This window comes from Lemur catta, chromosome 7 (genome assembly GCF_020740605.2).
Source record: "Lemur catta isolate mLemCat1 chromosome 7, mLemCat1.pri, whole genome shotgun sequence".
NCBI lineage: Eukaryota > Metazoa > Chordata > Mammalia > Primates > Lemuridae > Lemur > Lemur catta.
This window is the reverse complement of record NC_059134.1, coordinates 78,106,276-78,133,232: the sequence shown is the minus strand read 5'-3', so window position 1 is coordinate 78,133,232 and position 26,957 is coordinate 78,106,276. Positions and strand designations below refer to the sequence as shown.

The 26,957-nt window shown below is 35.6% G+C and overlaps 1 protein-coding gene across 1 annotated transcript in view; it reads right to left on the bottom strand.

Moving 5' to 3' along the window:
* Positions 1-26,957, bottom strand: part of ANO3 (anoctamin 3) — a 407,322-nt gene that overhangs the window by 32,415 nt on the left and 347,950 nt on the right. Inside the window, exons 17-19 of the mRNA XM_045557695.1 lie at positions 9,910-9,992; positions 9,352-9,492; positions 8,662-8,826 (exon numbers count right to left, since the gene is read on the bottom strand). Coding sequence (XP_045413651.1) covers positions 8,662-8,826; positions 9,352-9,492; positions 9,910-9,992 — 389 coding nt within the window. The remainder of the gene's footprint in view (positions 1-8,661; positions 8,827-9,351; positions 9,493-9,909; positions 9,993-26,957) is intronic.

The window sequence follows — 26,957 nt, the reverse complement described above, 5'->3', positions numbered from 1 at the left end:
AAGAAAGTCAGTTCTGTCACCGCTCAGGAACTAGGGAGCGTTGTTTTATAGCACTAAGAAGTTACATGGGCTCTAGTGTTCAATTAAGTAGAGCTGGCGAAATTTTGAGGAACCCAAAAGATTGTTTTTATGACTCAAATACTACTATCCTCCTTGCCTTCAGAGGTCTTCTTTCTATAATTAGAGATTCACTCCATAAAGTTTAGCTTTTTTTCTTTTCTGTAAAATGCAAGTGCTTTAGAAGAAAGAATACACTAAGCCACATCAAACATATAGATTTAAAGAGAACAAGTTATATCTGAACTTTACAACAGAGAGAGAGAGAGAGAGGGAACGATAGGCATGAGAGCCAATTATGATTCTAGAGAAGGGATGGTAACTGAGGATGGGGGAAGGAGGTGGAGAAGAGTCAGAGTTTAAGGGATTGGTGATAAGGAGACAAGTATAACAATATAAAACTGGATCTGGTACAACAATGAAAACTTTAGCTAAATTTTGATTTTTACAATATCAGTGATAATAGAAAGAACCTTCTAATAAGGAAATGTTTTTAGGTAAAGCTCCCATTTTATTTAAGTGTAGGTTCTGATCATGAGCTTGGACTAACAAGTTCTTCAGCTGAACTGAGATGGTTATTCCATTAGGTGGGAACAAAGGATTGAACCTTGGACCTGAAGTTTCTGTTCCCAGAGCTGTCATGCTTGCTTTCCCAAATAAAAATTAATTAACCACGTTTAGCTTTTTCATTTTCCTTGTTTGTGAAATATTTCCCATCTTCCAAAATATTAGGCCGGTTCATTAATCTACTCAAAATGTTTTTGAATATCAGTAGGTCTTTGGAACAAATTTCCAAATAAGCACAGGAACACAGGGTGTTCTTTTGAAAGCAATAATAATTGATGAGGGGAGAAGGGAAGAAAAAGACATGAAACTATTAACATTGATTACTTCCAACATGTACAATTAGATTCATAGCATGAAGGGAGGTGGCTTGGCATTATGGATTGGGGAAGGTGATTTTTATTTAATATCTTCAATGTTTTTATACTTCAATACTTTGTATAATAACAATGTATTGATTTTATAAATCAAAACTATGAAAGATAAAATAATAGACTTTAACAAGGAAAAATAAATTTAAGACATTAAAAAGAATAAGACTACAAAAATTTAGCCTAGTGGTATGATTTCTGCATGAATTAATTAAACATTTAAAAATGTTCTTCTATTATTAGATGTATTTGATTGAAGGACATGATGTAACAAACTATATGTAATTCTCTTTCTCTCCAAAGATGCCTCTGAGTATTTAAATATTTATGAATGGGTAATAGAAAACATTTAAACAAAAAAGAGCAAAAAATTAATAGCAATCAATGCAGATGTGGTCTGAAGAATTTAGGAAGGCCAAACAAAAGATTGTCATCATTTCCATATCTTGGACTGAAGGGAAATAAATAATTAAACTCTATCTATTACTTAATAGATTTTCTCCATTATAATGGAGACATATTTTTTTAAAGTTGGTATTTTGTGAGACAGAAAAGGAGTGTAGGTAGACTTATAAAGGAAAATAAAATTGTAAGATATTGAAGAGAAGAAAATATAAAGGAATAAAGTTAACATATATTGGCAGCTTCTATGCACTAAAGGAGTATCTCATTTAATCTTTCAATATCCCTATGTATTAGTTTCCCCTCTCTCATTTAAAAAATTAAGATTTTAAAGCTCATAGACCTTACACGATATGGCCCAAGTCACATAAGTCAAGTAGCAAATTTCTGTTTTGTCTGTGTTCAAAGTTCACCAATTTTTGCCAGGACACCAAGTTGAGGAACTGACATTGTAAACTTACAGAATCTTGGACAGTATTGAGACAGTCAGATGAGAGAGGGGAGCACAAATGAGAACAGAACAGATGATATACTGCTCAGTCACTGATAAATCTTAACTTGGTAAAAGACAAAATTTAAAATGTGACCAAAAGTTGCTGCCTGTGTGGCTGTGGTTTTATGGGTGACTTATTTATAAGGTAAAAAGAACAGTGCATTTTATTTCTAATTCAAATTTGCTCCATACTTTATATCATGGTGGACTATTTGTTTTGTTTTGTTTTTTTCTGATTATAAACAAACACCTGTGTATAGGTAAATATTTGAATGTTCAGAAAAAGTCATATTAGAGAGTGATGTCAGCAAGATGCCCAACTAGGGTTACCTGACACTTGTCCCCCTGCAGAAAAACGCGCCAGAACAACAAATAAACAACTATATTTCAACTACAGTGATTGAAGAAGTACACTGGAAAGCACCAGGGGAATGGCAAAATTCCTGTGGCATATGGAAGCCCTAAAGGGTACCACAGAGGAGGAGCAAGGCATCCTGACTCTGCCATACTCTCTCCCTCACTGGGTTCAGCTCAGAGCTAGGGGACTTCTTCCTGTGGAGAAAAGATAAGTTGAACATTCCCAGCAGTCCCCATTGCCATCAAAAATGCCAGCAAATCCTTGCTACAGGAGGGTACTCCAGTCCTCACAGGTCTCCAATACAGTCTGCATGGTAGCTGGGAATCTTCACAACTGCATTGCCTCATAGTAAGAGACCACTCTGAGCACCTCCCACTGCTGGGACCTAAGCTGCTATGGCTTGGTACCATTTTGAAAGTGGACCTGCTACTAGAGTACATCTGGCTCTGAAAATCAGTATCTCTCTATCTCTGGGGCCCCACCATCATACCACCTCATTCACACAGTACTATGACCCCAGCTGCCCAGAACCTCGGCCAGATGGAAGGACTGAGATCCTGGCATCTGAACCCATGTGGCAGACCATCCCTCAGGGAATAGGTGGAACTGCACAGCAGGAAAGCTGCCGAAGATCCCATTGGCCTCCATGCTTGCATTCATCCATACCACACAGCCAGTCAGTCTGCTGAGCCTGTGTGGGTTCCTTCTGAGTCTGACAGCTGGTCCTGAAGTGGCCCTGCCCCCAGCACAGACTGCTGCAACCTTCCTGGCCCCACCACACCCAGGGCTACCCGTGCAGGCCTGAAGGTCAGTCCTGTAGCAGCCCCACCTTCAGGACAGTTCTGCCATAGCTAGCTCAGCCCTGTTGCATGTGTGTCCATGCATGGCCTGACAGTGGTCCTGTGGTGACCCCAGCCTCTCAGATGGAACTTTGCAGTCACCTAATGCCACCACACTCATGAGCACCTGCTACTAGCCTAAGCCAGCCAGCCTGACAATGGACACTGCCTCTGCGGGGAGCCTGTCAGACAGCCTATTGGCCTTCTGCAGCTGCATTTATCTGGCCAACATCCAGACCAGTGCCCCTGTTCCAAGGAAAACCACAATCTTACCTTCACAAACACCCACAGACTAGGACACTGAGGCAATCATAGACATCAGTGACAAATATTACAGCTGAAGAAACTTCATGGAGACCACATTATGACGTTCACCCAGAACCAAAGCCAAAGCTCCACACCCAGCTGGCACATTAAAACCCACCTACAGGAAAAACTCTCTCACTACAAACGCTACTTGATAAAATTGAAAAACGCAACTATTACACTGGATGTGTAGGTATCAACATAGAGACACAAGAAACATGAAAAAGAAGAAAAAAAGACAACTCCAATGGAACACAGTAAGTCTCCAGTAACAGACCCCATGGGAAAGAACATGTATGAAATCCCCAAAAAGGAATTCAAAATTCAAAATAATGATCTTAAGAAAACTCAGTGAAGTACAGAACATAGAAAAACAATTCAATGAAGTTAGAAAAGCAATTCATGATCTAAATGAGAAATTCAACAAAAAGATATATAAAAGAACCAAACATAAATCTCGTAGCTGAAGAATTCAATGAATGAAATAAAAAAAATACAACTGAGAGCTTCAACAACAGATTAGATCAAGCAAAATAAAGAATTTCTGAACTTGAAGACCAGTCTTTTAAAATAACCCAGTCAGAAAAAAAAAAAATAAAGGAATAATGGGGCACCATTAAGTATACAAATGTTCCCATCATAGGATTACCAGGTGGGGAAGAATTGGAGAAAGGTACAAAAACCTATTTAACAAAATAATGGCTGAAAACTTTCAAAGTAGTAGGAGAGATATGGACATCCAGATTCAGGAAGATCAGAATTCTCCTATTAGATTCAACCTAAAAGACCCTCTTCATGGCACATTATAATCAAACTATCGAAAGCAAAGACAAAGAGAAAATTCTAAAAGCTGCGAGAGAAAAGCATCAAGTTCACATATAATGGAAGGCTCCATTAGATTATCAGCAGATTTCTCATCAGAAACCTTGCAGACCAGGAGTGAATGGGATGTTATATTTAAGGCACTGGGAGTGGGAGGGTCAGGGGGGAAACCCCTGTCAACCAAGAATACTATAGCCAACAAGGCTATCCTTCAGAGATGAAGAAGAAATAAAGACCTTCCCAGACAAGCAAAAGCTGAGTCAACACATCACTGCTGAACCAGCCTTATAAGAAATGCTTAAGGGTGTGCTACAATTGGAAACAAAAAGATGATAGTTGTTATCATGAAAACTTGTGAAAGTATAAAACTCACCATTAGAGGTGAATTCATAAATTAAACTCAGAACATCCCTGTGAAGTATGGTGCTATGAAATCCCTCAATCCTCTGTATAAAGGTTTAAAGTCAAAAAGTTTCAAAACAATAACCACTACAATTAGTGGCTAAGGAACACAAACAGATAAAGAAGTAAAAATGAAGAAAACAAAAGTACAAGTTGTGTGTGGGGGGGGAAATTTAGAATATTTTTATGCTACCAAAGTTAAGTGGCCATCAGCTTAAAATAATCTATTAAATCTATAAGACTTTTTATGTTAGCTTTATCATAACCACAAATAAAAGAAATTACGGCAATTACAGTAACAAGAAAGAGGAAGAAAACAAAGCTTAGAACCATAGAAAACCACCAAAACACAGAGCTAAACAAAAAGAGAGAAGAAAGGAATAATGGATCTATAAAACAACCAAATACACTTACAAAAAGGGCAAGAGTACATCCTTACCTATCAATGATAACTTTGAATATAAATGGAATAAATTTTCTAATTATTAAATAAAAGGATATAGAGTACCTAAATCAATTAACAAAAACCAAGTCTTAACTATATGCTGCCTACAAGAGATTCATCTCATTATTAAAGACAAACATATTGAGAGTGATGGGATGGAAAAATATTCCACGCAAATGGAAGTTAAAATCAAGCAAGAGTAGCCATACTTATGTTAGACAAAAAGTCAAAAACTGTAAAAAAAGACAAAGAAAATCATCATATAATGATAAAAGGATCAACTCAACAAGGGGATATAACAACTATAAATATACATGCACTCAAAACTGGAGCAAATTTATAAAGCAAATATTATTAGATCAAAAGGAAAATAGAGGCTGCAATAGGATCATAGCAGGTAACTTCAACACTGCACTCTCAACAATGAACAGATAATCTAGACAGAAAATCAATGAAGAAACTTCAAACTTAAACTACACCACAGGCCAAATGGATATAACAATCATTCCCAGAATATTTCTCCCAACAACTGCAGAATACATGTTTTTCTCAACTGCACATGGACTATTCTTCAAGACAGATCATAGGTCAGGCCACAAAACAAGTGTTACAATGATAATCCTTCTAAATAAATCTTGAATGACAGCAATGATGATTTCATTAAAATAGAATATCAAAAATTAATGAAAAAGTTTTGTCTTTTACTAGTTTTAAATTGAATATAAGCTCATTTTAGAAAATCTGGAAAATTCAAAATATATGATAAATGTTAGATAACACACAAAAAAATAAAAATCACCTACAATCTTACTTTCCAGAGATAACTCCTGAAAATATTTTGATGTATACTTGCAGTTATTATTATATCTACATAGCTGTAAATGCTATTTAGTTTGATTTTAGATACTCTTTGCCAGATATATTTTTCAAATCAGGTTTATGTTTGCTTAAGAGGCATTATATCTTTGTTTAAATTCTAGATGAATTTGCACAACAGAAAATTATCATTTTATTTAAAATTTAAAATGTCTTTTTAATATAATACCTTTGATGAGATTGCATTAATAGCTTATAGTATAAATTTTTTTCAATTTCTTCCATGATTGACAATCTACTTGGGACATCTACTTTTACTTGAAGCAGTCTTGACTATTTTTTCCCTAGAAAGCTTAAATTTTGTTGAGAGTCTTCAAATTTGTCATACAGTAATTGCATAGTAACATCTTCTAATATTTTAATCCCCTTTACAACTATAAATGTATCTGATAAAGTGATTTATAGTTATTTATCTATCAAGTACCTCAACTGCCCATAGAGAGGAAAAAAAGATGATGTCCATACTGATTACGTGCCATTCATAATCTCCACAGTGAGGCACTGATCTGCTTTTCTGATCTCATTTTCTTCACTCTTCCATAAAATGTATGTTACATAGACACTTCTTAACCATTTCCTCAGGGCAAAGAACATGCACGTCTGTGCCCCTGTCCATTTGTAGGTTGCGTCTCTTCAAACATTGGTCCCCTCTCTGCTCTTTCTTGCCCTATCAGAGTAAGTACCCTCTCTTCTTCATTTAGGTCTTCTGATCCACTATAACAATCCCACTACCCTATTTCAGGAGCAATTGATGACTTCTTTCTCACCTTACTTAGAGCCTTTTGTGCTTCAACTCTTGTGCATTCTTCATTGTGTCTTGAATCCTATTTCCCACTATACTATAAATTCTTGGATTGCCAGACTATGGCCCCCCCCATTATTTTATGTCAACCAACCTACTTAGGATAAGAAATAGAATTAATTTAAGATCAGACTGATAGATTGCTTGTGTTACCTAGAAATTAACATAAGTACTAACCTCCTTTTCCTCAGAAAATAGGGCCAATTATAATAACCTCTGTCTACTGGAAAATTGTCTTATTATACTGATTTTTTTTTTGGAAACAGTATCTTCTATTATCTATCAGAAAAGTAAAACATAAAAATCTATAGCATCTATGCTGAGAATGACTTTCTTCAATGTGGTATCTGTGCAGTGCACAACCTATGCTACCTTACATACACTTCCACACAGGTTTCCCAGTTCTATTGTTGTATTTTTTTCAAACATTATAGCGCACTTTAAACTATGAGCCGGGGGATAAATTAAAGTATTTTACGGTTTGTTTGGATATACTATCAGCAATATTCTTCTACAAATTAAACTGAACCTGATAAAAGCAGACTCCTGTATAAGATGTTAACTATTGTCCTCGCATTGAAATTTACTCATTTCTCACAGTGCTTATTCACTTTTCTCTTAAGACCTTCCTGATTATTTTAAACGTAAATAGCATATGGTCCCAATTTCCTCCAAGTTAAACATTTAACATCAGTGACAAACATATTCGGAACCAAATGCATACTGTGTGTATATAATATCAACATCATTATTTATGTATTGCTCAGCTATCCATATAAACTATGTCATGATGTGAATACACTAGCATTGACACTTACTAAATGTATGATTTGGGGCAAGTAATTTAAGCTCTCTGAATCTCACTTTCCTGATTTATATAATGAAGAATATATTGACCTTGTGGAGTTGTTGGAAAAATTAAAGGAAAGATATTATCCTTACTGTGCCAATCAGTGCCTCTTGTTCAGAGAAAATTGGTTCCTATCAATAGACCTTACTGAAAAGGTAGGCCTAGGCATAATGTTGTCCCCTTAGCCATGGACACGAGCCATGGACATAGCCATTGACATGAGGTCCTCAAGCATATAGGCGCATGCCATGTTGAGACAAGAGGATACTCTCTCTGAGAAAATAGCAGAGATTCTAGATGATCTAAGTTAAATAAGAAGCAGAAGCCTATCCAACATGGTCACATAGTTACAGTCAAAGAAGATAACAAAGGCACAGCAATGCCACCGCACACCAAACTGACAGAAAAAGAGGCCACGGCTAGGCAAAGACAGCCATCCTCATGACAGGACAGAGCAGGTGTGCAAAGAGAAGCATTGGGAAAGAAGAGAAAAGAAGGAAGCAAGGAAGGAAAGTAGAGAGGGTGGGAGAGAAGGAAGTAGGAGAGGGGAGGGGAGAGACGGGGTAAGAGAGAGAGAGAAAGAGAGAGAGGTTTAATACTAGAGGGGAAAAAATGGAATAGCTGCCTGTTTTCCATTTTACATGAAGGTTTGGGGATAACAAACTTTCATTTTCAAAAAAGATTTTCCTATATATTTCTAACAAATTCTCCTATGAAACTGAGTTATTTGGTTTCTAACCCAAACAATCTCTGCATTTGTTTGAAAAAAAATCAAAGCACTGCCTCTAGCACATACTAGATACTCAATGAATGGAAGTTATCACTAATCTAGATTATAAATTCAAAGGGCAGGGAAGACGATACAACTAGCACTGGTTATAATTTCAAAACCTATCATCTAAACCACATAGATGAATATTTTCTGTTAAACTGAGTTGTCTATGGCAGAAAAATAGCTCGGTCGTATTTCAGCTTCCAGGTAAATATATTCCAAATATAAAGGAAACATAGACTTCTCTATGTTTTTTACCCACCCCTTTTTACCTATTGATAAATGGCATTGTAAGCACTCACCAGATTCAGCAACATGATGATTATGAAATTGATACAGACAGCGGCAGCAGATGTTGCAAACTGCCAGTGTTGTTTGATGAAATTCCACTTGAATGATGCAAACTGTTCCATGACCACCAGGCGATACACCACGACTCCAAACACTGCAGTGATCACCAAAGAAATCTGCAATATAGGAGACCAGAGAAGACACCTATACTTTGCATCATTAACAAATCAAAAGCAAAACCATAGATCAAATCCACTGTCCCCAGGAGCTGAAGGTATTTACCTTTTCAAGAAAGAATACCCAGATTTAGTTTTCTCATTTAAGTAAGTAAGTTACATATGAGTAAGTTACGTATGAGTAAACATAAATAGCGAAAAGTTGCTGCAAATTCTGCCCAAATTTCCTCTTTCAAATGGAATGCTTGATTTTAACACAGGATATCTAATTCATTAAGGCAACTAATATATTTCCATTTGATCTCTGTTTCTCTCAAAGAGTGTTTTATTTACATCGGTGCATAAACTACCTTTGTAAAATATCCATAGCCTGCTGTGACTTTTATTTTAATTGTATGTATTACCGAGGTAATGAAAATAATATGGTTTCTTATATCCTCAGGGTCACAAAATGAGTTGGTATCATAGGACTTTCTTCTAAACCTGGAATCCCATAACATTCTGATATTGATGGCTATACTTTACCATGAAGAATATTCCTGAGACAGAAACAAGAAGACGAGTGATTTTGTCTGAGGAAGGCTGATGTGGCTCAGGTTTTCCCGTGATGGGATTTATTACCTCCATCTTGTAATACTTTGTTTCAAACTGGGGACGAAGTGTTTCCTGTAAGAGAAACTAAAGTTACTTAAATATCAAAGCCATAAACTTAAAAACATCCTCCAAGAGTTGATGCAAAACTCCTAAATTTGGCCTACTTTTGTATTAAAGTCTTCACAAAGAAGCAACCTTTCAAAAATAAGATACCAATTATTTTCCAAGTAAACCCTAAGCAGTATTTTAATTAGCATCATTTTCCACTAACGTCGTTCAAGGAAACATCACAGAAGTTGTTTGAAAAATACATACTTCATCACTGATCTCTATTATCTTCACGAAATGAGAAATCTTGTTAGTAGAAAACACCAAGAAAAAATTTTAATGGTATTTAGCTGCTTCCATACTGAAAGTTAGGGCAATAAATAATTTTCTGCGTCATGGGACAGCTCAGTTTCCTCATCTCCTGGAATGCTAATATCTTACCTCCTCTTCTTCCCATTCGGTAAGGTCCCAAGTATAGGTCAGTATACTTCGTCTCCTTTTCCAAAACTCCAGGAAGACTGTGGCTATAAAACATAATAATAATAATAATTCTTTACCCAAACCACATCACATTGATTTTCTTCTTCATATTGATACATTTTCATATTTTAAATTATTAAAATTAAGTAAATTAGTATTTTTTAAATTTTTAATTTTTTTATTTGAGCATATTACGAGGGTACAAATGTTTAGGTTATATATATTGTTTTTGCCCCATCTGAGTCAGAGCTTCAAGCATGTCCATCCCCCAGAGTGTGTGCACTGCACCCATTAGGTGTGAATATACCCATCCCCACTTCCCCCCACCATCTGCCAGACACCTGATGAATGTTACAACTATATGTGCACTTAAGTGCTGGTCAGTTACGTCAGTTAATACCAATTGGATGGTGAGTACATAGGGTGCTAAGTAAATTAGTATTAAAGTAATAAGATTGAATTCTCTTTTTCCCTCACCATCTTCTCCCTGTGTCTATACACGGTTATCAGTGTGCACTCCTACAGGTGAGTGTTTTCTTTCACTGGAATTAATAAGCAGAGACTTTTGTCAGAATGACTCATCAAAACAATGCAATGAGAGAAGGTCAATATTAGTGAGATAAATATTATTGTCCTTTTTGACCTGGGTGCTTATTCAAAAATACCTAAGACTCAAAACAAAACAAAAAGCCTTTTCCAAGAATGACAATAAAGATGAGATGCCAGTCATCCAAATCCCAAAGAGATGATATGGGAGAGAGAGAATAAACGAGCAAGGCTATCCTGGTGGAGAAGAACAGAGAGAACAGAGAAGATACTCTTGGATGCATATTCTGGCAGACTCTGAGTGGACTGAAAAGGACTCAATGGAAAAAGTGAAAAAAAAAATGCTGTGTTATTATCTGGCTTTTTTGCAGAAACAGCTAAAGGAAAGATTGTTCTTTGCTAAGTAGGCTTCACCTTACATCATTCAAGACTCTGTGGACATAACTAAGAGCTCACATATATATCTTAAAAATCTGTGGTACTATTCACCCATGCATCCATCCACACATCCATTTATTGGCTGTTTCTTATTTTGGGCAAGGTACTCTAACCTCAGGGATCTTCTTATCTAGTGGAGGAAGACAGTCATCTCAATAAAGTAAATTTACATTGTAATAGGAGTTATAGTGAAGGAAAAATTATAGTGCAAGAAGAGAAACACAATGCTTTTTGGAAAAAAATGCAAGCAGTTGATAGAGTAAATATTAATAAATGCCATCTTTTTCTTGCCTGCTTTCACTCTCCTCTTGACTTCAGTGCAAAAGAGAGCCAGGAAAACATAATGCTGAGGTCTTGTTCTCATTTTTCTTTATAATTAAAAATCAGCACCAATATTGGTTAGGAAAAAATACAATGTTCATAATTACATTACCTTAAGTTTTATCCCATGTTAAAATTTACATAGCTTTTTCTTGTTAAGTTCCCTATTAAGTTTCATTGTCATTCTTATAACATTTACAAGGAGATATGGCAAGTATTGTTATTGACTGTGTCCAAGATCATACACACAATAAATGGCAGAGCCAGAACTGAAATTCTTGCTAGTTACTCTACACCCACATTGCCTGGCTGATGCGGTCCTTGGGATGTTCCCGTGGCCCCTCACCCCGCTGCCAGCCCCTGCCAGCTCTACTGTAAGTACTATTCTCTACTGACTTTCTGTAAAGTTTTAAAAGAGTAGGGATGACTAAGAGATAACCAAACTTTATTGACAGCAAGACAAATGAGGTTCTCCAAACACTAGAATTGCTTTTAAAATAGCAAACCACCATCACTGTTGCCAACAGAGGGATCTAGGACTTAGGAGGAAAATGGAATATAGAGGAAGTCAACAGGAGGAAAGACAAAGATAAAGGATTTAGTATTAAAGAAAAATTGAAAAAAAAATCAGTGTTAAGTAAGCAAGTGTAACACACAATGATTTATGGTACCTAAAGTTTTTAATATAGTACAACACAGAGAATATTCAATCAAATTCTAATTATCATTAATCTAAGTCAAAGTGTAAAGTTGAAATGTGTCATGTACTGTATTCTTCATTTATATTTCCAGCATATACTTGAGCAAGAAGCATCTGCCACAAATCTAAGAAATAGTGGTCATCTTAGAGTTGGTGTGATTTTAACTTGAAGGTAACTAGAGGATAATTGGCTCTTTCTCAGGAAGTAGGGTGTTTATTTTAAATTTCAATATGGAACTAGCCTATGTGTTAAAAACCCATTCTCAGCTTGAGATACATTTATTTTATTCATGACTTATTTATTTAAGCTCTTAAGTGAATCCATATTCTCACTTTTGAAAATTATTAATTAGAAAGACGGCATACAGAATAATTTATCAGTATGCCAAACACTGAAATAAATAGACATTTACTAATTCCTACTAAATGTATTAATAAAAATATCATTAATAATAAAAATAACTAACTTTGAAAATTAAAACAGTGGTTGCTTCCGGGGGTGGGGATGAATGGCAAGTGGCTTAGGAAAGTATCTGAGGTGTTGAAAACATTTTATGTTTTAATAGGAGTGGTGGTTATACAAGTTCATGTAGTTTTCAAAAGTGATCAAACTGTACTAACAATTTATAGACTTTACCATATGTACATTATATCTCAAAGAACAGATTTTAGAAAATAATTTTTTAAATGGCAGGTGGTTAATTACATTATAGGACTTGATTCTTACGATAACACAGTGCTCTTCCCCAGGTTTGTGCACTTTTTTCCTGATCTTTCTCACTCTTATGCTTAGCAGTAGTGGGCCCTGGCCTTGCAGTGAGGGGCTGAAAAGAAAGTGGGGAGCTGAGAAGACCATATCTCATTCCACAGCCAGTTTCAGGGTGGCTGCAAACCCAGATTATGAACACAGGCCACTAGACTGGATCTGAAGGGTAAGTTGAGCAATAAAAAGGCTTGTTCAGTTTCCTGGCATGGTTGTATTAACTAGCCTTGGAAAGAAGAAAGGACACTTATGCCAAGATTTGAGCAAAAGGATGAAGCAGAAGCTCCCAACTTAAGTGGCCTCGAGGTCCTCTCTAGTAGGCAAATGTATATGGCCTTGTACAAACACAGGAAGAAAGGTCGGGGCCTCCCCTACACAAGAAAATTCTTGGCTCATCTAAACACACTCAACTTCCCATAATACATAATGAAATAAAGTTGTACACTGCCCAAAGTCATCAGCAAGACTTGACCCACTGGCTCACATTTTGCCTCCTCTGGAGCAAAGAGTGGTTTCCAAATGATGACAATGTGAGATGGAGAGCTAAAAATGTCAAGGTCTCAATTCAGTGACTCTGTTCTTCTAGAAGAGTTATGTGACTCTCATCTCATCCCTGATAGCAGAGGGAAAGAGGATAAGAAAAGGGGTTAAGTTGGCATCTTGATCGAGACTGAGTACTGGGTATGGGAATTGCAAGAGGAAACAGGAATCTGTGAAGGACACCATGAATCAATGCCTTTGAACAAAGTACCTTGTAGTCCACGAAAGTGGCAGGCAAACATTCATCATTTTATTATAATCGATGGTGAGAAGTTTGGCATGCACAGTTAACTGGGATGCTGGATAGGTCAAGCGATCTCTGAAGTAGGCAGGAGATTGAAAGAATATAGAAGCATTAATAACAGAGGCCTGGACCCATTTTAGGAGGGGTGAGTGAGTGTGGGGAGGGGAAGAACTGAAGAATTGAATCAGGGACATTTATACAGTTTAACATCTTAGAGCTTTAAAAAAATCCCAATGCTCAGGCTACACCTCAGACCCATTAAATAAAAATTTCTGGGGACAATACTCAGTATCAGTATTTTTTTAAAGTTCCCAAGGACTTTCCATGGGCAGCCAAGGTTGAGCACTTTCTCCTAGAGGAAAAGCAGTTGTGCTGATGAAAAAGGTGGAATAGAAATCAAAGTCATGGTTACTGAGGTAGTAGAACCTTAATACCAAAACTGTAAGGTCAAGCCATTAGAAATGACAGCTCTGATTTTGTTTTGATTTCTCACTATTTATCAAGCATTTGAATAATCACTTTAGACTCATTACTTCTAATGTCCATAAATTCATTCTCTCAACAGTTACCAAAAATCTGAGTGCAACTACATATACCAGGGGTATATAAAATGTGCCATAAAATGGCTATTATTATTACTATCTTCAATTTTATAGATTAGAAATTTGGAAACTTGAGAGGTTTAAGAACTTTGGAATTTTGAGAGGTTAAGATGCTGGAGGTTAAGATGGTTGGAATCTAAGTCATCCTGACTCCAAAATTTCTACTGTGTCTACCATACAATGCCTCCCTGAATGTTAATTGATAGACTTGAGAATAAAGGTGTTGATGGGTGGGAATGGAAATCTGAGAGGAAGCTGTGAAAGTTGTCAAGAGCGAAGTATCCTGGACATAGGATTTGGAGAAAATAGCAGAAATGAAACAGCATGAGGTTCAAAGGAGGGAAGTCTGTTGTGTAAGAGCAAAGGAATAACGGCCTAGAATGAGCATGGCAACAGAGGTTGTGGGGTGGTGAAGAGGAGAGGGGTGTGTATTAAACAATGTTAAAATAAAAATAGTTTAAAAATGAAAGTGTATAAAGTAAAAGTCATTGCATTTATAAAGAATGAAGTATCAATACAGATATAGATGTAGGGAAAGTTTAGAAATATAGATACATATATATTGATAGGTAGATTGACAAATCTAGATATACACATAATGCTCAAAAGAATATATACCAAAGTGTTAACACTAATTGTCTGTGGGAAGTGGATTACGGAGTACTTTCACTTCACACGTAGCATGCATTCTACAAAAAGCATGTGCTGTTTTTTACTACACTATGTGGAAAGTTTAGCAACTCTTCCTCTGGGTTCTGTAAAACTGGGTTGGGGATAGGTGGGAGGTAAGAGGCCTCCAGGGGAAAAGGGAATTTTGTTATCAGAGGAGAGCCAGGTTTCACCATGTCTCAGAGAGGTGGAAGGAGTATTCTAGAAAAGCTGGAGATGATCCTGCATAACTCTGTTCCCTAGCAACTATGCTCCATATTTAGTTTTTGACCCTGCCTCTCTGGCTACAATGACACACTTTTCTCAACTTTAAAAACATTTCAAAGATGTATATGCTGCATCTAGTCCTTGCCCGTCCATTCTCTCCTCTTATAGTTATTAGCACAGAGTAACAGAATCACAGATTCATAAATGTAAAGAAGGTTAGACCCTGCATGTGGCTTGTTCTAAGTAATTTATTATAAACTTATGGAAAACAAAGCCCAGAGTGGTTGAAATTTATCATTGACTTTGTCTAGAAACCATCCAAAGCATCCATAACTCTTTATTATATAGCTTATTATACTTGTTTGTATACATGATTGTTCCTTTACTTGAAGTTAAGTTTCTTGAGTGCCTTTTATTTCTTGGAATTTTTAGTGCTTGGTGTGCTAAAAATGCTCAATAAATGTTTGTTAAACTGAACTGAATTATTGAATAGAATGCAATGATTATAACTATAACTTCTGGTCATGTGCTTTTTCCATTAGTCCAGGTTTTCAAATTATGTTCCATGGAATTTCACTACAGATATGGGAAGAAAGAGGGTATCTCACCAGAAAAGTTCCTTCTTTATCTGTTTTATATATTGAGCAATCAAGTTTCAATTTTATTTTATCATTTTTTTAATTATTGCTTATAGAGTTTTAAAAACCACTCCACTATATTTCTAGGGGGGTTGACAGGGGTGGGGAGGGCGTGGCAGGGCAAAGGGGTCAATTTCAAAGAACAAATGAAGTTAAATATGTCTGAATATGAAGAAAAAAAGGAATTCTAAGTATTTTTTTCACCAGAAGAGATAAAGACTTAAAGCCTTCTCCGAAGAAGGCCCAGCTGAAACAACAGCTCATCAGAGCAACAACTCTGAGATTGCCAATTGGGACAGCACCCAAGCACTACTAAAGACTTTCCTCCATTCCCCAGTTTTATTTTCAGCAACATCCTCAGGCATCCCCATGCACTATTGCAACATCAGTATATAGGAGGCAGAAATAGAGACCTTGCTAAACAGGTTCCACATTTAGCAGAAGGGCCATGAATATGGGACATTTAAAATTTCCAGGCCTGGGGAAAATTACTAGGTTTTTTGGTTAATACCATATACAAATGCAATTAATGGAGTTCTCTACATGAGTATAAAATATGTTAATTGATATTGAAAGCCTATATGTGGAGGGGCAGGTTTGGAACATTTGGATTGAACTGTACTTAACACAGAGAGCCATACCTGGAACTGGTTAGTCAAGACCTGCTTGTTTTGTTAAATTTCCTCTCTCTAAGGACATGGACTCTGTCCAACTTCACTTCCAATTTCCCTCCCCTTTTTTTCCCTCTCTAAAAACATTAAATAAGAAAGAACATGGGAAAGCCAGAGTTTCAAGCCCAAGCACTGAAAGCTTTCACCAATTTTTGAAATCAGACTTGACATTTCCCCCCTTAGGAAAATTCATGTAGAAATAAGAAGCTATGCATAAACATCATCATGTTATATTAAAATATAATGAGAACTCTCACCACAATCTCAACCAGTGTAGACTCTTAACTGTGATGCAGAGTCCTTTTAAAGCTAACACTTCCCATCATTCAAGATGTTATTACCATTTGTATATTATACATTTCAGTAGTGTTTGTTCAAATTGAAATGAATACTCTCAGTTGAATTGCTAAAATATTGGAAGTGCCCACATAAATACAAACTTGTCAGCTTTTGGCCGCATAATTTTTGTAAAATACAATATGATCTTTTAAAACACAAAAATATTTTTTCTCAGGCCCTTTCCTCATCTTACTATTCAATTATCTGATAAACTTTCTTTAATTCTGTTAAACATTTTCTAATTGCAAATGTAACACCAGCAAAAGCACTTTGTATTGTTCACTTCTGAAATCCAGGGATATAGGAGTATTTAGCATATTCTAGGCTTTCAAGTAATGTATGCGCAATGAGTTAGTTAAAAGTGTAAAGAAGAAAATAAAAGTCACCAATAATTCCACCATCAGTAAATAGCTATTATTAGGTCCTGGGTGGAGATCACAAGATTGTCTACAGTGGAGATGGGATGATCACAATCATCAACTATAGTTGAACAGCAATTGTCTGAAGCTGAGAACTCGTCCTTTAAAAGCTCTGTATTTCTGCTAATGTTCAGGAAATTTGGCTTTTGAGGCAAGAAGGTCTGCCATTTTTCCTCCTTTGTCAACAAGGTAAAATTTCTTTCTTCCCCACCCCCTCCCAAAAAAAATTTAGTTTTTCCATCCAAGGTACTTTTCTTGAGCAGCATATTTAGCATTGATAATTTGCTGATATTCAGAGGCATGGCCACACCAGTTGTTAATGTATAAAAGAAAAAAAGAAAAATGAAGCTATAATTGAATCCCTTAAAGATTTCATCCCCCTTATTGGCTGGCCTGTTCTCCCCAGGAAACCTTCACCAAAACCAGGTACCTGTGCAGGTAACCCCTAGAACAGCTTGTGGCCTTCAGGAAACTGCTCCAGATCTAAGTTCTTTATCTATTCTGACTGGCTGGTGACGGAGCCCTAAGCATAATTAAAAATTTACCTTTTTAACCTATAAGCATCTCTCTTGAACTGGATACAGTACCACCTCAGTTAGACTGTACTTGGCACCATAGGTGAATAGCAACCACAATAAAAGAAATTACTAACTTCATTTTTATATTAAACAAAATAAAATTTACCTTTTTGATCAAGTAATAATGTTCTCAGAACATACAGGAACGACCGTCTGGTGTTAGACAAAAAGCATAGATTAGAATAGGGAGGGATGTTCTAGGTTCAAAAGGTGCTTAAATTCTTTTCTAATTGGGTGACCTTGGACAAATTCCTGAACAATGATAAAACTGTTTTTACAACTTAAAATCAGAATAATCAGAATATTAAAATTGTCTTCATAGGAGTGCTGTATGAACTAAGTGAGGGACAATTTGTAAGTGGTCTAACTATGCTTAATCCACTTGGTGTGTATAATAAATTACAATAACCCCACCCAATTTTTTAACACTTAGCTGGTTTTATACATAGGAAATGTTGTAGACAAAGTTCTTGGTTTCACTGTATAGAGAAATTTTTCTGCCAGGAAAACAGAGCTATTATCGATTATTTTTATTTCACTTTTATAAAAATTTAGTCACAACCAGTCAGCTTCTATATAACCCTTTCAATCTTTTGGCCATGACCTAGTAAACAACTTATAGTGTCCTTTTCCTCCTTTTGTATTTAAGACTGCAAAGCTGCCTCTAGCGTCAATAATTCAATCCAAAACTTATTTTTTGAGAGCACAAGGTATGTCTATCACAATAGGGGGACATACCAAAAAAAAAAAAAAAAGGAACTGCATCATACTTCCAAAGAGTGAGAAGAGACCTAGCACTTACAATGTCCCAGACTTTGTGCTAGATACTTTTACATTAACTCACATTATCCTCATAACAACCCAAATTAAATAAAGATTATTGATCTTGTAAAGGAAAATGAAAATTTCAGGACCACTCCCCAACTCTTTATGCAAAAGAGAAGGTCAAGACTCGAGGCTGAATTAATTGTTACTAATATTTTACATTAATAAAAAGCCTCAGACATCTACAAGACTGCCCCTACAGATCATTCCTAAGGAAATTCCTTGCTGGCTTTCCATAAACAAGGATATGCAAATTGCAACTTTAGCTCTAAAGGCTAAGTCCAGCTCCTGAAACTAAATCTATTCAACTCCACATTAATAATGTTGATTACAAATTTATCTTTCCAGGTGTAGAACAGAGACAAAACAAGATCATTCTTCCACTTATTCAGAGACATCTCTATAATTGATTCTTCCTTCACTCCCTTTTTCTCTTTAAATATTCACCTTATTTTAAGTAAAATGTAGATTTTCTGGGCCTCACAGAATGTAACCATTTGCCTCACTGCCCACTCACCCTCCCCCTTTTTCTTTCTGTGTGCCCTCTCCCACTTCAAAACTGAAGTTCCCAAATCGCTCTTTGGAAAAATAGTCACAGATGCATCTGTAGCTTGCATTTTTCCCAGGTATGTCCTCAATCTTTGGCTTAATAAACCTGCATCGACTGAGATCTTTGCCTAGGTCCCTTATTTTGGGTTGCTAATCTTATTCATTAGATAAGCAAATTGAGACTCTTAGAGTTTAAGTTCTCTGAGGATGTCATTTGGCTGGAATTCAAATCCAGATCCAAATGGTGAATTTTTCCATGATTTATTTAAACCATAGTTTGAGATAAAACTTTTTAAGCTATATAATTTGCAACATCCTTCTGGGGAGAAATTAGCATCATAGACAAAATGTTTCAAGTAAATTTCTGAAAGACCTATATGAAATTGAGAACTTCTAGGATGCTGGCTGCTCATCTACCCAGAAGCCCATCAATTAGGCAGTAAAATATTTACTAACCAATCATTTTCCTTATACATGTTTCTACCAAGACAGAAATCTTAGCCTTGGTCTTTTAAAGGACTTTCCTTTGCAGTAAAACTCTAATAAAATTTTGACCCATACTCATAACTTGTTTGAAAATATTATATTTCTCTTTTATACAAACTCTATTTTTAAAAAAAAAAAACAACACTATACCTGAATTTGTGGAGTCAGACGTGCAGAGAGAAACATAATGCTTTTTAATCCACAATTCAAGCAAATGTCTAATTAGTTCAAATGGTAATTGATATTATATTTACACTTTTGATGTGTCTAAAAGCTCCATGTAGACATAGCCAGAATCTTTGACTTCTCCTGACATTGGATGGAAGAGTGGCCCTAAGTGGTTTTGACAGCTGACCCATAAAATGATGAGTCAAGAATACATTTACTTTGGGTTTAATAAGATATATTTATGTAGTTCACGGGCACTTTCACATGTTGTTCAGTTATCGTTAACCATTTTACTGTAGGAATGGATTCCTAGGAAATTCCTTCTAATTTACATGCTGACTCTCTCTGGTGCCAGGCCAGGGCTTGTATGGTGATTTGCACATGTTCTATGGTGCCCAGAAAAAATAATGGAAGAGAAATAAGATCTGAAATATATGAGACCAGGAACTATGGGAAATTTCAAAAATTTCAACTCATCTGTGAAAGACACTAGAGATTTTCACAAATTCACAACAATCTTCAAAATGTACGTATTACCAATAATGAATTATGAAGCTGAAATAAACTTTTCAAAACTTTTAATAATAAAAATAACTTTGAATTAACTATGCTAGAGAAGGAGGAAAGACTGAATTACTTTCATCTACTGTCTATGAAATATTTTTTAAACATCATATGAAGAGGTAATACAAAAGACAGACAAATGTAGGCTAAAAAGCCTTACAAATTTGTGTCAAGCAGTTAGTTAATTAAAGTATTGATACTTTTCTGGATTTTGGTTTTTGCATATATTATTTTTGATCTTTTTAAAATTTATAAATTTGTGATTTCACTGATTCTTACTTGTGTACCTCATTTTGTATGCATATCATTATATTATTTTTCTCAAAAGGGGCTTTCAAAATTGTGTATCTACTTCCCATGAATAGCTATAATGCATTAAAAACTTCTGTGCTAGCCACCCTGTTACCTGTTATATAAATATTAACTCATCAAATCTTCACAACAGCTCCATGTGCAAGAAATCATTTTATTGCTATTTTGATGGTAATAACACCAAAGCTCAGAAAGCATAACGAACTTGCCCCAAATGGACTCCACTATGTACCCCAGGTCCCTCTGACTCCTAAGACAGTGTTACCACTTTAAAGTACTTATTCAAAGGAGGGGATTCACAACATCACCACCTATAGGAAAAGATCCAAGTGATTTATCAATGCTTTCTTTTGCTTTAAAAAAAAAAAAAAGTAAGGCAGATACTTAGAAAATCCTGGCATATCTAATTTGTTTCTCTTGATTTAGCACAGAAGTGTATTTCCTTTTCTGTAGCTAAGAGCTTCTAGGAATTGTCCTCTTAAAGATCACATGTTGTTACTCTTCCCTGAAAAGTGTTTAAGGTGTTTACAGTTCTTTCAACGGATGAGAAAGCCACTGTCATTGTTATTTGCTGCCTGTGAACTTGATTTCAAAATCTCTTTCAGGTCAGGAATAAGTTTCCTTTTCCTTCTGCCCCTGTTTTTGAGCCAAGAAACAGACCAAGATTCTTCAGACTGCACCCCAAGTCTAGGCATCTCTCTCTCTCCTCACTGTGTGCTCTCCAGGCTATGGCTCAGTGGTGAGAACACTCAGAATATAAACTCCGTGTGATGTTGTTAGTGAGGTTACTTTTAGCTTTCATAACTTTTTTAAATAAAAAGAAACAAATTAGATGTGCTAGGATTTTCTAATTGTCTTAATTTTTTTTTTCTGAAAGCATTAATAAATCACTCGGATCTTTTCCTAATAGTGGTGAAATAAGTTGTAATATTACCTCACTGCCAGTTTTGCCACTTTATTATATTTATGCCTAGTTGTAACTTCACTTAAGTCCATATAAAAATAGTTGATAGCTGGTAATTAATAAATTAGGCAAGAGTTGCTTAAAGAGATTAGACTCTATGATGAAATTAGGGTTTTAAAGGAAGAAAACTTCTACAATGGTGTACTTCATCTCACAGGAATACATCAGCTATGGTTCCTCCACACAATAGAATATTATGTACTCGTTAAAGAGAGCAGTATCATTTCGCAGCAGGCTGCCACTTGCAGGCTGGAGAGGCAGTTAAGTGTTAGGAATAAAAGGCTCCACTTCAGAATTCTTCCACCATCAGGAGTCTAGAGGGAGCCCAGACGCGCCATGTTAGCAACATGCCTCTATCCCCGTGTCCTGTACACACACCTTTCCAGCCTGTCCCCATCCACAGTTGGGTCCATCAAGACTAAACATCATTGCAGTCTTTAACCCTGTTCTTATCAGTTACCTCAAAAAGTCCATCATTTCCAGATCATCTCTCACCCCTCACAATCTGATCCTCATACGGGTAGGGGAACAAAAATTACCTTTGTGACAATCTCCCACTCCTCCCCAGCTCCTGAAACACTTTCACTACTCCCCCTTTTACTTGAAGCCAATCAAGTCTTTCACATCCACTCACCTTCTTGCTCTAACTGAAACCTGGGATGCCCCCATACCCTACTTTCCCTGCGGCACACTCAGGTGACGGCTGTTTGTCTCCCACAACGATAAGTACTGATAATGAAGTAGTGAATTTCTTGCCCTCATTGCTGCTTCAAGACCATTTTCTCTCCCTCCTCCTTAAAGATCCACAGATTTGAATCTCACACTATCAATTCATACTTCCTATTGCCTCTCCTTGTGGTACTTGTCTTCTACTCCCTGGGGACACTTACCCATTTCTCTGAAGATTTTTATTCTTGGCCTAGTATAACTCTTACGAATATAGCTCCCAAAATAACTCTGAGAAATGACAATATACACGGATAATCTTTCCAGTACCCTGGCTTTCAAGTCTTTGATCTCTGTCTTCAAAGTTGTTTTCTCCTACTCTACCTCACTCAAGTACTCCCACAGCACATAATTGTTATCAATAAGAGCAAACTCTCCATAATCTCCAGTCAACACATCGATCCTCCTAGTTCACTCCCTATAAACTCCAATTCCAACAATTTCTTGGCCTAGATTTTTCAATCCATTGATACTATCATATGTTTACTATCCTTTCCTCCCCCTTGTCCTCACTTTCTTCTTTATGTAGCCTAATGGGCAGTCATTATACTCACACACGTGCACATACCTTCAACTCTCTAGCTCTTATTTCAGTTTGTCATAAGCCCACGGTTTAAAAACAACCCCAGTTAAACCCAATGCTCCATCTGCTATCTGTACTCATGCATATTAACACCGCAGCAGAAAAACACAGCTGTGCTGAGTAAATTGTCTTACTTTAAATTAATGATTGCTAACTTTGAGTAGCCCTTAAGGCTGCCATGTTATCATATTTTCTCTTCTCTTTTTTTTTCCAACATGCAGCTCCTACGCTCCCATTACTCCCAGCTGACAATTTTCTGACTACTTCATCATTAAAAATAAAGCAATCAGAAGAAAATATCCACTAAAACTGCATCTACCCACTTATCTATACTTGTGCCCATATTCTCTACATTCTCACATTATAACAAGACTTAGGCATCCCTAGCTAAAACCAATTCGTTTTGTGAACTAGCCCACATCACTAATCACCTACCAAAGGAAATTGCTCAAGGATCTATATGCACAATCATAGATGTCCAAGGAATGGCATTAAGTGGAAAAAAAGGGCAGGTTTTAGATCTGAATGGGCCAATCATGGTAATAATATTCTAGGTAGAAGAAAAAAGTGAGCTTTCAAATATCTTATGCATAATACATTCATTTTTAAATTACCATTATTAAATATATTTATTCACACATTTATTCATTCATTTAATGAATGTATTCATTCATTTATACATTTATTGAGCATTTACTCTATGCCAGGCATTAGTCTAGCTCTTCGGATAAAGCAATGAAGAAAGCAGTCAAAAATGTTTGCTTTTATGATCTGATTTTCTTGTATGGGAACAGACAATAAATAACATATCAATAAGACACAGGGAATGCTAGTTGGCAATAGGTGCTATGGGGGAATAAGGCAGGGAGGGGATATGACAGGTCAAGAAAGGAGGGTTGTAGTTTTGAAAAGGGTGATCAGGGAAATCCTCTCGTCAAAAAAAAAATGAACTAAAATTGAAGAATTTCACAAAAATTAATGGTGAACCTATTCATTTTTCATTCAATGAATATTTATTGAGCAACTGTGTGCTAAGAGATAGGCACAAATTCAAAATAATTCAACATAAGTGTTTGTACACTTAGTTGGATTCCTCTCAACTTTTGTTCATGTTGATGTTGAAGCTTCAATTTTTACCATCTCCAAACAAAAATTATTATATGTATTATTAATAAAATCTAGTTGAGTTTGACTATTAAGTGTCAAACAACACAGCATTCATTTACCTTATCTCATCTACTTCCCACATACAACCAGGAGTAGGAATCACTCCATTTTACAAATGGGAAAGCAGTGTTGTAAATGTGGTGGTGATCAGCCAAGGTAATAAAAACAGTAACAGGCAAAACCAGGACTCAGCATGGAAACTGTGATTTGGTAGCCTGAGCTTGTGTTACTGCGCACATTGCATATTGCTCCCTTGGTGATTAGCAGCCTGGAGAACCCAGCCAGAGAAGGAGCCTCGGAGTTCTGATACTAAATAGAGATGCCATAAGACCACCTATGCCACAAAGCTATTCTGCTAACGTAAGCAGAGTATGACAATGTCAGCAAATGTGACACTTTGAAGAAAGTAGTGTTTGTGTTGTAAATGTCTCCATCACCTTTTAGCAACACTCCTCACTACCTTTCTTTCTTTTTTTATCGAACTAGAAGAGAAGATAAAAGGACATAGTGAACACTTGTGTCACGCCCTAAATAGTGCAAAAAAATGCAAATAAAATACTTGAAATCTATGAAGAGCTTGAAGCATTACTAGGCATCACTTAGAAATTATTAAAAATCTCTGATTTACCACTTTGAATTTAATAGATGCACTAAATCACTGGTCCTCAAAATGTGTAAAATCTAAAACATTATAATTTTGTGAAACTATGTATCTTCTTGTGGATTTTCACAATGACATCCAAAATTTCATTCCATTATATATTTAAAAAGTTGTAAAGGTTATAATTTCCAATGCATTATAAAACTGGAGATTTTAAAATATAATTTATATCAGTCTTTTATACCTACCTATATCCCTTTAACAATATACTTTCAATAAACTCTTATTTGTTGCAAAATTTTAATTGTTCCATTTTAATGTATTTCCTTTAAATGTATTTCCATTCCATTTTTACTTTAAAATATTATTCTTAATATGTATTTTATTTGAAAATGTTTATTATCTTGCCATCCGTCTCTAAAACAATAAAACAACTAACTAGATAAAATTTTTAAAATTTCTTGTGACCAATAGGCTCCTTAAAAAAAAATCAGGTTTGAGTTATCATCACAATTAATGAAACAATATAATCCATTTCAAATTTTAATCAATATTAAACACAGAAGCTAAGATTTTATTATAAACACATCTCTAACATATCAATGATGTTTTTGTTTATTTTTGAATGGTTCAGGTATCCATGTATATCTCTTAGTTCTGACTACAATGAGATAGGTTATAGCATCAACTCTATTTTAATTTTTCGTTTTTATAAGAATATTAAAAGTTACTGGGAACACATGTTCACATAAATGTGTAGATAGGAATGCAACAGGTTTTGTTACAGCAATATGATTCACTTCTTTGAACTATGGCTGAATTAAATGAGAAAAATTATACAGGTATCTACCCTTTAAAGTTATTTTTAGTGATAATTAGGTTTACAACTTTCCTTAGCTCATCATTCATATATGTATGCATGAAAGTATGTATATGTGCATATATATATGGTATGTCATAAGCCCTACTTAACAAAGGCCATTGTCATATAATCTCCTTAACATGAAAATGGAACATTTAATCTTTCTATAAAGTTATAGTTAAGTAAAAAAGATCATATTATAACATCATATGACTTAAGAAAACGTAAGCTTGTATGTTAAGCAACTATTAGCATTTATAGAATGATAAATTTCATTCTATTTCTATTCTAATAGAATATTGAAAGAAATTAAATGTTATTCCAAAATAAATTTCCCAGCCATTAGATTCCATTTTATTTATAAAGAATATTTGAAGTACTCTCAAATAATATAATTATGATATAATTTATTTTATTATTTTAATTACATATGTGTTGCTTAAAGTGCCATGATCCTATGGGGAGATAAAACAAGAATTCAATTTGTGGCCTGTTTCAGATTCAATAACCTATCAATCAATTTGATAAATACAAACAAATTCCCTACATGTGACATTAGCGTCAGGCATTTCATGTTAGAGGATTTGCACAAAAAGATACTTTTTTGGATCCAAAACAGTGTTTTTTATTTTATTTGCCATGTGATCCCAAGCTATGTTCTGGTTCTGTTTTCAGATCCACCAGGGACAGTAATGTCCTTTCCTGTTCTGAAAACTCCATTTGTGAGTGGTTCCACCATTTCAGACAAAGAAGAGATGTTTCTTCCTCCCAGTAGGTATTGTGAAATTTAATTAATGAGTGTAAGGCAGATGGCGAATACCAGATGAAAGGCACCATAGTAGCTAGGCACACAAAAAATTATACAAGCATTGCACAATGTGTCATCTCAGCTGGCTTGGCTGATGAAATTTCAGCTAATTGTTCCTTATTGTTGAGTTCCTCTAGAGAAACAAGGTCTAAATGGGATTGGTCTTACCTAGAACCTGAAACTATATCTCAGTGAGACTTGTTTGGCCAAAAATTACTTTTTTAACCCCAACTCAGGTGACTTAGTTAAAGCTTCTGATTACAACTAAGTGAGCTAAGTAACAACTGCAGCATTAAACTTATGCACAGTTTTCATTTTATACTTTATTTCCAGATGTGCTCAAGACAGAGAAAGTAAGTAGTGTTTATCTCTAGGATCAGTTATAACCAATTGTTTATGCTTGTAAGGAGGGCAAAGATGAATAGGATTCTGAGCCTACAGCTAGGATCTTCAGGAAAGAGCATCATGAGAGATTAGCTTTAACTTCAGTAGCAGTGAAAGCAGAGTTGTAGCAGAAGTGCCTTGTAATATTCATGCCTGGTATAAGCCATAATTATTACCAAAGTCAAGGCAGAAGAGGTAATGATATTCCTACACATGTGGAGGAAAATGCCTAGGGTTAGAGTATAACCAATCCTGTCTATTCAGGCTTAGTATAAATGAAATATTTTCTAGTTAGATTTGTTCCTAGTAACTGGCTAACCTGAAAATAACCAATA